The following is a 12,186-nucleotide window of genomic DNA, read 5'->3' as shown; positions in this document are numbered from 1 at the left end:
CAAGACACTGACAGGACCAATCCTGTGTTATTAGAGGATGTTTTAACTGTCACTACAGGCACAGAGAGCTTTCATGCCCAGCTGTACAGGACATCTCATCTGAAAGCAACTGCGAGTTTATAAAAACAAATGTCAGTGTTACACAGGGACATCACATAATCAAGATAAATGCTCACAGACATCCTAATGCAGGACAGATTTACACTCTGCACTCTAGCACATGAAAAAGACGGCAAAACTTGACAAGCCAGGCCTTCAAAGGACTGCTGAATGCTCCCCATGCTAATGCCACAGACTGCAGTGAGAGTCACTTGTGAGCATCAGATGAGATAAACAGTTTTGCCACTTCATACATCTACTCATCGTGCTAGTTAAAAAGAATTAATTCTGAGAACTAAACCAGCTGATTTAGCACAGCCAAGCAACCGTCACCACGTGTGCCTCTGGTAGTGGCAGTGTCCTCTCTGGAAACACATGACTGCCATTGCTTCCAGCACTCCCGGCCAGCCCAGACAGGGCTGCACTGAACCCACCACACCCCAGGCTCCACCAGACTCTTGCTCATCGTGTTCCACTTCCTGCCAGCCAAAGCCAGTTATCAGCTGTGACTAAACACGCTTTATCACTTGATGTCTACCTCAAATCCTCATTTGCAACTGTAGAACAGATCTGGAACACTTACAGAAAAAAATAATACTGAAAAATGCAGTAAATATCTTTAAATAAACCCTTCACGTCTATCACAACTCTTTCCACTCCCCACGTCCAAAAGCCATCTACACCAAAGGCTTCTGAGCACTAATCCAATAAATGTTTGAATGCTTGTTCCTAACTGGGTAGCAATATTAACTTATTTAGCTATTTTTACAAGATGAGAAGCACATAACAGTTTTAGCACCCCAAATTCCATGTGGTACAGAACTCAGCAGGCAGAGCAGCACACAAGGAATTTCCTGCTGTCAGCCAGTCAGCCACAGAGCAGTATCCTGCACACTGCACTGTGTGGGCGACCAAGCAAAGCCTTGTCTGACGGGCTTGGCTCCCAGTGGAGACTCCTGACGGTCAGCTTTACACAAATTAAAACACAAAATCAATGACAGATAAGACGTAAGTCAGTCGTTTCCATGAAACCTTTCTGCTCCGTCTGCTTCCTGACAGGCTCTAAAAAGACTGGTAAGATTAGACTCTCTACTAATGCTCTCACGTGGGCTAATAAATCCAGCAACTCACAGCTCTAAAGATTTCACATATTTTCAACCCCCTGCTCCAATCCCTTGCCTCTGCTGAGCACCAGACGAGTCTGATGGACACAGGGCAGAGAAGCTGCAGAAGCCGAGGCCCCCTGAAAGCAGCCCTGCTCCTGAGCCCTGCTCCAGAGCAGGGCTGGGCACCGTGGGCTTTGCCCCTCCAGGTGATCAGAGCTCCCCTGTCCCCACCAGCACTGCCCAGCCAGCAGCTGCTGTGCCCTGCTGCTCCCTGGGTGCCACACGCTCCCTGGTTTATCTCTCAAGCTGTGTCACTTATCAGGGACTGCTGGAGAGCAGAAGGCAAAGGGAGTGATTTCCAAAGGGAAATCATTAATGAGGCAGGCAGGTAAGGCTGCTCAGTGCCAAAGAGCACTGCCCCAGCGCTCACACCAAGCCCAGCCCTGCCACTTTAGTGCCCTGCTGATGCCACCCCAGCTCAGGGGATGGGCAGGGATCAGAGGAAGGGGTTTCTTGCTTCCCAGCACACACTGTCCTGCACACACTCCCTATGAAACAGCACCAGGGCACATCTGCTCTGCTCATGAAACACCTGAGGCCAGTTCTGAGAAGGTTTCAATACTGGGAATGAAAAAAAGTACAGGCTGAAACACGATTCTTGCTCATGACACCCCGCAGACCACAAAGTTCTAGGTAGCAACTGCGATTTACTGTGAAAATCCTCCACTGGCAGAAGTTTGAGAAAGAAGTGACTGTTAATTTCCAATTTAATTAAACTCTTAAGGAAGAAAACAAAACCATTTTCCAGAGCTGGGTAGCTGTGCACCCCCATTCCATTACTGGGTAGAATTCCCCATATCTCTTCCACTTCCAGAAATATGGGGAAATTCTGTCTAATGTGTCAATATGTATTTTAGCTGTTGAAGAAGCTATGTAGTATTTTTCCAGTTCTTGCTCCTATGACCCACCCTTTCCTTCTTTCCAAAAGAAGTTCCTCTTACTAAAACCTCTTGCTTGTGTCAGAGTTGTGTTTTTCCTGTAGCCCCATCTTTAGCCACTGATGGTTGTGCAAATGTTAACAAAGGAGATATAATTCCACGTGAGGATGGCAGAGGTTTAGTCCTACTTCCAGCAGCTGCAATGACTGTACAGAAGACTGGAAAAAATAGGCCACACACAGCAAAATGGAATTGAGATCTTCTGAACGAACATGGGTTATTTTTCCTGTCAGAAAAAGGAAGTATACTCTTCCTTAGTCAAAGATGCATTTTTAAAATAGATTTCACATTTTACTTCCTGCCATCGCATTAAAAGGTCACGCTGTTTATGTTACTGTAACCTGTTACTGTGGGATCAGGGATGGTATAAACAAGCAATTCTCATTGAACTGTGCACAGGGGAAGAAGGTTATGAGAACATTCCTCTTCATGTGCAGAACACTTGTTCCATATAAATCTAAAGAATCTGAGAAACAGAGTGTCTTTTGTAGGATGGCTCTCAGCATCAAGTACTTGACAGAATCAAGTACTTGACAGAAGCAGCATAAAATTCTGAGAACTTCAGATACGAGCAAAAGGACCTGACAGATCACAAATACAATAGCTGCTTGAGGTTCAGAATAGTACTATGGAGTAGCATTTTGAACTAGAATTATTTTAGTCCATGAACTACAGCGAGCTGTCAGCCCAGAGGGGAGGGTTTCCTCTGCCTGCAGCAAGGTCTGCCCAGCTCCACACTCACCCCTGTGCTCCACAGAAGTTTTTCTGTAACTGCCTAAACTGGCAGAATGCAAAACCTGCTGTATTCTTGCTTTATTTTCTATTTCTATTGATGTAGAAACTGTTTTAACCCTCTAAGGAGAAGAAAAAGTCTGCATAGAACAGTGTAAATCTGATTAAATGATCTCTTCATCATTAGTGAAACAGGTAAATCTTCATCACTGATCTCTTGACCCCCTCAGTGCTGAAGGTGACTTTTGACCCCTGAACTACAACTTCCTAAAGCATCCACAACAACCAAGAGCAGAGATAACTGTTCACATGGAAAGTATACAGAATTAAAAGTAAGAAAAAATAGAAAAAGATTTCTAGAAGTTTCATATTATGCCTGCTCATCTTCCTTCCCAACCAGGATGTAATTTTTTCTACTGTTCTATGAACTTGCTTTCTCAAACGCAGAAAATGCAACCCAATTTGAAAGTAGATCAGCTATCACTATTAGCAGAATCACATGCATTTCCAAGAATCGCTTTTACCAGTTTTTCTTGGTATAATATGACAGGCAAGCTGTTGAATCTTTGCTATATTCTGCGTGGGTGAGAGAAAAAGCACATCTGAACTCACAGAGCACGGTAGAAAATGAACTGGCATTTGTAGTACACCATCTACAAAGTGAGCACACAAAGGCGTTTGGATGCTCTATCAAAGTGCCTCTCCCAGTCAAACCAGCAAGGGCATGTCTCCTGGCAGCAGGGAGGAAAAACCACCTCTTCTGCAAATCACCGTCAAACAAGCTGACCAATGACTAGAAAACCCCAGAAAACCTCAGTGGTAAGCACTGCAAACACGCCAGCAAAGGGATCAGACCAAGTCTGTGCTCACTATGAACCGTGCAGAGAAGCAATCACTGGTCAGGAGTCACTGAGTATCCCCAGGTGTTTAATGAGGCTAAATCACAACCCAAACGGATACCTGGGTCATGCAAGGGACGCTGATCTAAAACCTGGTAATTCTCAAGTCTACAAGAAAGTAGCAGTGATATTTCAGTGGAAGCCACATCTTTTGAAGACTCAACTAAAGAGAACCTTTGGACAAAGTCCATTTGCAAAGCAAGTATTACAGGAAAACATTTCATTTTAATGTTGAGTTAACTACAGGATGAACTGTTATTTCAAACCTACCCAGTACATTTAGAAAGTTATTTTAGTTTGAAAACTATTTGGTCTACCACTACCATATTTTATTCTCTGCTTACAAGGGCTAGTTCTATTTGAAATTTACCATCATTTGGCATGTGACCAACACTGCTTTCTCCTTAACAGTTTTCTTCCATTCATCTGTGCTTCCAGCACACAGAAAAGGCAACAGGACCGTGTGGAAGAACACACTAACACCAAAAATGCTCAGAAGCAGGTGAGTACGATTTCTAAATTTTTAGCAAATGATAACCATAACAAGCTCCATTTCTCCATGCTCTGTTACAAGCAAGACTATCACAGAAGCTCTGAGTTCAAGTATTTAGATTTTAAACTGTGTAGAAAAAGCAAGAGTAAGTGGCTCAGGTGGCTTTATATAAGGGGACTTAGCCAACCTCAGATCTGCCAGCAGCAGACACAACTGGTGCTGCTCTGAAAGAGGCAGCAGTAACAGCCAGGCCAGGCAGCAGAGTGCCCTGAGCCAGCCCCAGGGGCACAGAGGTGCCAGCCCCAGGGGCACAGAGGCGCCATCCCCAGGGGCACAGAGGTGCCAGCCCCAGGGGCACAGAGGCGCCACCCCCAGGGCACAGAGGTGCCAGCCCCAGGGACACAGAGGTGCCAGCCCCAGGGGCACAGAGGTGCCATCCCCAGGGGCACAGAGGTGCCAGCCCCAGGGGCACAGAGGCGCCACCCCCAGGGCACAGAGGTGCCAGCCCCAGGGACACAGAGGTGCCAGCCCCAGGGGCACAGAGGCGCCATCCCCAGGGGCACAGAGGCGCCAGCCCCAGGGGCACAGAGGTGCCAGCCCCAGGGGCACAGAGGTGCCATCCCCAGGGGCACAGAGGCGCCATCCCCAGGGGCACACAGGCGCCAGCCCCAGGGGCACAGAGGTGCCAGCCCCAGGGGCACAGAGGTGCCAGCCCCACGGGCACAGAGGTGCCAGCCCCACGGGCACAGAGGTGCCATCCCCAGGGACACAGAGGCGCCATTCCCAGGGGCACAGAGGCGCCAGCCCCAGGGGCACAGAGGCGCCAGCCCCAGGGGCACAGAGGTGCCAGCCCCACGGGCACAGAGGTGCCATCCCCAGGGACACAGAGGCGCCATTCCCAGGGGCACAGAGGCGCCAGCCCCAGGGGCACAGAGGCGCCAGCCCCAGGGGCACAGAGGTGCCAGCCCCTGCAGCTGAACAGCAGCTCTGCTTTCCAGGCAGGATCCTGACTCTGTGAGCCACAGACACTTTGTTTCTCCATCACCAACCCTGCCCACGTGTAGGAAGACTCTGTACAGCACAGGAAAACATGGGATATCTTCAGCTGATTGAAGGAACAGAGACTCCCTGCAGCCCCAGTCTAAAACCAGCTTTCCACAACCAGAGCCAATTATGCTCAGCCTCAAATGAATCAACAGAGCACAAATTAAGCAGTGGCAAGGCGCTGCATGCAGAGACCTGCAGCTAGAACTGGCAGAATAAAGCACAAAGATGCATTTATAAGAAGTCATGTTCGTGCCACAATCTATCTGCTGCTTAGCACCCAAGCACAGGAGTAACCCAAATGCTCTCAGACTGCAGCCTGCACTCTTGCTGCAGCTTATAAACCAACAGCCCTTGTAGAGCTTCCTGTCCACCGACTTTAAATACACAACACAGCCACACTGTTACAATTCTTCAGGGTCAACCATTTCACAGTTTACTTTCATCATCAAAACCCATCCACATAAGAAAATATTCTACAAATATTTTTCCAGAGACAGTGAATACCTAAAAAACTTCCCATGCCTTTTCTGTCTTGACAGAGGAATATCCAAAATATCCATGATATCTTTCTATCTTCCTCCCACAATCTGAATGAAGTTCATTAATTTTCATAATTTGCAGTATTTTAGTTTAGCTCAGAGAGGTTTGAAAAATGAATGTTCATGTTAATATTTGGTTAAAAGACCCTCAAAAATTAATAAAGAAACTGAGAACAGTTATTTACAGGCCCAAAACCCAACTCCAACTACACTTCAGCTTTCCAGAGATAGGTAGTTCTGTTTTCAGGATACTCACTTCCAAACATGCTGGAAAATCTCAACTATATCCAGTTCTTATTATAGATTCCACTAACTATAAAAACTAGAAAATAATGCTCATTTTAGTTTCATTCTGCTACCTTCACATGGAAAACTCTGCATGAGCTGTCCCCAAATGACAGCTCTGCCTCCATCCATAGTGAACTGATCCCCCAGTTGAATGGCACATCAGTAAATAATTCAGAGGTATTTTTACTGCTCCTGATAAGCACATCAAAGTTAACATCATTGGCCAACATGCTAAAGTCAACATATCTGGTTTATATAAACACAAGAAGCAACTCTACCTGTACTTGAGGGATGTGTTTTTAAGATAAAATCTCGTTCTATCACCCTGTGTAAGAAGTTAGAAACTAAAATATCTCCTAAAGTTCTGAAAGACTTCTGCATGTAAAATAACTATGAAAATCTGACACTGCACTCACTGTGAGCAAATGACAACCCAGAGTTGTTTTGATATTCTGGACAAATATTTACTTTTCTTCCCTGCTTTAAAAGCCTAACCTGCGCTTTCCTTAGCTTTGGGGTATGGGTTTTTGTTGTGACATCTCCAGAGTGAATGCTTCTCATTCCAATAGATACTTCTAATGATATTTCTGTAGGGTGCATATAATTCACTTACCCTTAAGCATTTGTTTTCTGTTGCACACCTTTACCACAGTTAGTACATGGTAAAGCTCACATTCCTCTAACTCACTGTTTCATGGAAGATGATTTTGATTTGAATGTGCCTTTCTTATGCTTATGTTTCTCTAAAATACAAGCAACAGCCAGAACCTCAGCGATTTTTCTCACTTGGGTCCCTGAACAACCTCCACAGGATCTCACAGCTCACAGTTCTTGTAACAAGTAAATCTACAGGAAAGTAAGGGATAGAAATAGGTATTAAAAACTAAATAAACATAAAAAAAAACAAAACAGAGTAAGAAAACACAAAGAAGTCCATCACTGTTCATCCTGTTCTGACCAGCGGTACAGAGAATGGCTCCATATTGTGCAGTGCCCAAGACATGATCATCACAAAATCACCTAAACAAGGTCTGCATTTTGAAATGTTTGTGTCCCCATCCTGTGATTACTTCTGCTGAAAAAAGAAGGCAATCTAAATTCTATTCCTTCACAACTGTACTATCATAGCTGAGCACAGCTTCCGCTCATCCAAAAAAAAGCAGCGTGGACAATTTTAACCCTTGCAAGTCATGGGGCACCCAGACACGTCTCCCGTGGTCACTCCTCCCTGTGTGCTGTTGGTTCCTCCTGGAGATGCTGGGCTGTATCTGGAGATAACAGACTGGGACAAGGAACACGGGCTGGCTGCAGGATGCTTCACCTGCAGCACTGAGGAACGTCTCTGCATTTCAGCAGGTACAGTCATGACACTGAGGTACCAGAACTGTGGTACAATTACCCTGGGGGAAGATGTTTTTCTGCACCAACCACATGCACTGCTCTGCCTACTGCATCGTTCAAGCAAAAATCAGCCTTGTAGGAAAACTGCTTTGTTAATGTCACAGCTCAGACAACAAAAGCACAGCTTACCTTGTCCTTCCAGATGTACCTGACCTGCCAAGATGCCATTTCCAACAGCTTATTTAAAAGCAGGATGCAGTTGAGAAACTGAATTTCATGACATAGATGCACATATTTACTAATCAATCAGGGGAAAAAAACCAAGTGAAAAACCCACCCCCTGTGCTTGTCAATAGTTGGATGCAAATCAAAGAATCACTTTAGTCCTTTTTTAAATTGAATTTTAGTGCTCAAAGCTCATGCTGTGCCACAGTTTGAGCAGGCCACTGAGTCATATCATTCAAAGAGAGCAGGACAAAAATATTACTGAATGCTGATCCGTCATTGAAAATGGGCCATTCTCTCATTCTACTTAGATATTTCACTTCTGTAATTAAATTGTACCTGTAGAAATGTACCGCTTCAATTACAAAGCTCTATTACTCAAAATCATTTCCTGAGCACTAAGCCCGCAACACACCAAATCATCCAGAACAGTTCAGCAAAAACATAACGTCATATATCCACATGACTTTCAACTGATACAGTCAGCAAGCACTGACACTCGGCAGGGAAGGGAAATGTAGGAAATGGACCTTCCCAAAAGCAGGCTCAACATGTCGTGCTTATTCTCTAAATGCCAGACAACTGAAGATTTTCACCCGGCAAGCTACTGATGTTTATACTTGCCTGCTGCGATTCTGAAACTGAAGTCCATTTATTTCACTTTTACACACCTCTTTCTCTCAATGGTCTATTGCCAGAGAAATTCACAATGAAAGAAGCGAAGCTCAACGTCTGTGTTGCAAACGTGAACTTCAAGTCATTCATTTATGCAATATACCAGCTTAAACATTCAAATGGATGTTACAGCAACGCTGCCTGATCTGACTGAACACATCCGCCCAGTCATTCATGTATTTCAGCTTCTCTTAAACTTCATTTTAGATAAAGGTGTGAAGAACTTTTAAAGATAAAAGCACTAACTTCTGTGGCTTGTACGTGAAGCTGGATCCAGAAGGCAAACACTGTTGCAAGCATTCACGTTTGCAACAGGGTTGTTTTAAATATCGCAAAAAAATCTAAATGCAGTAGATGACACAATAAATACCCAGTACCAGCTAGCTGCACAAGCATTGCTAATTCGCTGCTTCAGGCGCTGTTCTATGATTAAGGTGACCGAAAAGCCAAACGCATCTGATGCCCCCCTCGCTGCTCCTCTGTTCGAACCCAAAGACAAATCTGGCGGAGGGGCTGCCCCGGTCCGGGAGGGGCAGCTCGGGCAGCGCTGCGGCCCGATGGCCCCGCGGGGCTCCAGGGCCGAGATGTGCCCGAGCGGGGCTGCCCGTGCTCCGGGCGGGCACTGCCGAGCGGGGCTGCCCCTGCCCGGGGAGCGGGGGCAGCTCCCGGTGCCCCTGGAGCGGGGAACGAGCGGGGAGCGAGCGGGGCGGCGGTGCCCGGGCAGGGCAGGGCAGGGCAGGGCAGGGCAGGGCTGGCCCCGGGGCCGGGCAGCAGCGGCGGCATCGCGGGCAGCGGGAGGGAGGGAGGGCGGCACGGCAGGGAGGGAGGGAGCGCTGCCGCCGGGCCGGGCACAGCCGGCGGGCGCTGCCCCTCACCTGGTAGATGGCGGGCCAGCTGGCGGCCTGGTCCAGCCGCTGGAACTCCTTCTCGATCTCCATGGCGGGGGCCCGGCCCCCCGCGCCGCTCCGGCTGCAGCTGCTGCCGAGGCCGCGGCGGCTCTGCCCGGCCCCCGCCCTCCCGCTGCCGCCGGAACTGCGCACCCGCCCCGGCGACGCGACGTCCGGGGCGGCGGGAGCGGGGCCGGGCCCGCCCCACGGCCCGGGGGGCTGCGGGGGCCGCGCCGGGGGCAGCGCGCTCCGCCCGGGCCTTCCCCGAGCCCGCGGGCCCGAGGCCGCCGCCGGCTGCGAGCGGGGCGGGCCCGGGGCGCCCCTCGGCCCCCGCGGCCCCGGCCCGGCCCCGGGAACGGCGGCCCCGGCCCGGCGGAGGGGCCGCGGGGCGGCGGCGATGGCGAGGACGCGGCGGAGCGGGGCCATTCTGTCCCCGGGCCGGGCTGCGCCGGCCGCCAGCAGCGGCTCGGGTCGGCTCGGGTCGGCTCGGGTCACGCGCTGTCGCGGCAGGACGGCCCGCGGGGCTGGCACGCTCCTGCGGGCACGGGCACCGAGGGCACCGCGGGGGGACCGCGGGGGGACCGCGGGCCGGGTCTGGCCGGGCACCCGGCTGGGATGCGGCTCCGCGGGCTCGGGAGCCTCCGGCAGCACATTGCTCCTGCTGCAGACAGATGGAGAGGGCTTCCGCTCCTAACGCGGTCTGCAGAATGAAATCAGTCCTGTCAGTTTCTCCGTTTGATGTAAGGAAATGGACAAGCTCCGCACGGTATTTGATCATCTGTTCTCTTGCATTCCTGCTCCGGAATGGCCACTGCTGCCCAGGTGCTATAGCCCTGTCCGAGGAGGCAAACCTGCCGGTCTACCTCAGCTTTTCCATAAGGCCATTCATTTCCAAATGGAATTGTAGCCTACGCGTCTCAGAGAGCCCTCATCCATAGGGCTGAATTTGAAATGCAGATATTCCAACCAGACAGACATAGATATCCCAAGTCATGTATCACAAACAAATTGATACTCGGTTGGAAATTTCACAGAGTAACCTAGAAAATTAGTGTATCACATTTCTTCATAAATCTCTGTCCATTACAGTGGCAATATGTCTGGCAAGTAACATTTTAAATGGGTCCATCTGGTTCAAGAAATGATTTTACTAAATAATTGGAAATTTTTGAGCAGATGGACTACTTAATAAATATTTGCTTTTATCTGTGTATGCCCATATAAAAGAAGTAAGAAGCAATTTCCAGAGTGGCACACGTTGTGACTCTCATTTTGGCGAAACACAGCAAATTGATGGATGTGCTATGGAATTCTGGCTTTCCTTTTACACGCAACGATATCCAGGACTAGAAAACTGAGACAATATGCAGATACAAATTTATGCCAAATCATTCTGTTTGTGTTGGAAAATCCCTCCAAGACCATCAAATGTAAGCTGTGCCCATCCCCACCTTGTTCCCAGCCCAGAGCTCTGAGTGCCACCTCCAGGAATTCCTGGGACACCTCCAGGATGGGCACTCCAACCCTCCCTGGGCAGTTCCAGTGCCTGAGCCCCCTTTCCATGGGGAAATTCCTGCTGTGCCCACCCTGAGCTGCCCTGGCCCAGTCTGAGGCCGTTCCCTCTGCTCCTGTCCCTGTTCCCTGGAGCACAGCCCGACCCCCCGGCTGTGCCCTCCTGGCAGGAGCTGTGCAAAACCAGAAATTCCCCCCGAGCCTCCTTTGGTCCAGGTTCAGGCCCTGCCCAGCTCCCTCAGCCCCTCCTGGGGCTCCAGACCCTTTCCAGCTCCCTCAGCCCCCTCACAGGACACTCCGGACCCTTCCCCAGCTTTGTGGATATGCTCTGGCACGAAAGCTTTATCTCCTTGGCACCTCGTGCCCACACTGTTCGGGTACCCAGTTCTGGAGGGGACGCTGGCATGTTCAGGGTTGGTCAGCCTGGTCAGCTGCACCCTTTGTGCCTGATCAGCGTGGGAGCAGCAGCAGCTGTGAGGGGCCCGTGTGGCCTCAGTGTCCGTGTGGGGAGCGGGACAGGAGCGGGCAGCAGGGACAGCGGGGCAGTGCCAGTGCCAGTGCCACACGGCAGCGGGGACAGCCGGGCAGCGTCCCTCGGCAATGAGGGCAGCGGAACAGCGTGCCTTGGCAGCGGGGACAGCTGGGCAGCGGGATGTGGCTGGGACAGACCTGCCAGGGGCAGGTGAGCAGAGATGAGAGTGAGGACAAAGAGATGCGACATCAGAGACCGGGCTGGGACTCAACGCCGGGCCGGGAGTCGATCGGCGAGCCACGTCGGGCCCGTGGTACCTCAGGTGTGTGAGAGCTGGAGGGGCCCCTCAGGTGTGTGAGAGCTGGGGGGGGCCCTCAGGTGTGTATGAGGATTGGGGCGGCGGGGGACCCTCAGGTACGTGAGGGTTGGGAGTTACACAGGTGTGTGCGGGCTGGGGTCCATCAGGTGTGCGCAGACGGGGGTTACACAGGTGTGCGCGAGCCCGGCTTTCTCAGGTGTGCGCGGGCCCGGCTCCATCAGGTGAGCGCGAGCCCGGCTTTCTCAGGTGAGCGCGAGCCCGGCTCCCTCAGGTGAGCGCGAGCCCGGCTTTCTCAGGTGAGCGCGAGCCCGGCTCCCTCAGGTGAGCGCGAGCCCGGCTCCCTCAGGTGTGCGCGGGCCCGGCTCCATCAGGTGAGCGCGAGCCCGGCTTTCTCAGGTGAGCGCGGGCCCGGCTCCCTCAGGTGTGCGCGAGCCCGGCTCCATCAGGTGAGCGCGGACGGGGGTTACACAGGTGTGCGCGGGCCCGGCTCCCTCAGGTGTGCGCGGGCCCGGCTCCATCAGGTGTGCGCGGGCCCGGCTCCCTCAGGTGAGCGC

At 50.8% G+C, this 12,186-nt stretch overlaps 1 protein-coding gene across 1 annotated transcript in view; it reads right to left on the bottom strand.

The window, feature by feature from the left end:
• Positions 1-9,444, bottom strand: part of PTPN1 (protein tyrosine phosphatase non-receptor type 1) — a 30,094-nt gene extending 20,650 nt beyond the window's left edge. Inside the window, exon 1 of the mRNA XM_058036078.1 lies at positions 9,318-9,444. Coding sequence (XP_057892061.1) covers positions 9,318-9,380 — 63 coding nt within the window. The 5' untranslated portion in view covers positions 9,381-9,444. The remainder of the gene's footprint in view (positions 1-9,317) is intronic.
• Between the last annotated feature and the right edge of the window lie 2,742 nt (positions 9,445-12,186).

This window comes from Melospiza georgiana, chromosome 17 (genome assembly GCF_028018845.1).
Source record: "Melospiza georgiana isolate bMelGeo1 chromosome 17, bMelGeo1.pri, whole genome shotgun sequence".
Lineage (NCBI taxonomy): Eukaryota > Metazoa > Chordata > Aves > Passeriformes > Passerellidae > Melospiza > Melospiza georgiana.
This window is presented reverse-complemented; position numbering and strand designations above follow the sequence as displayed.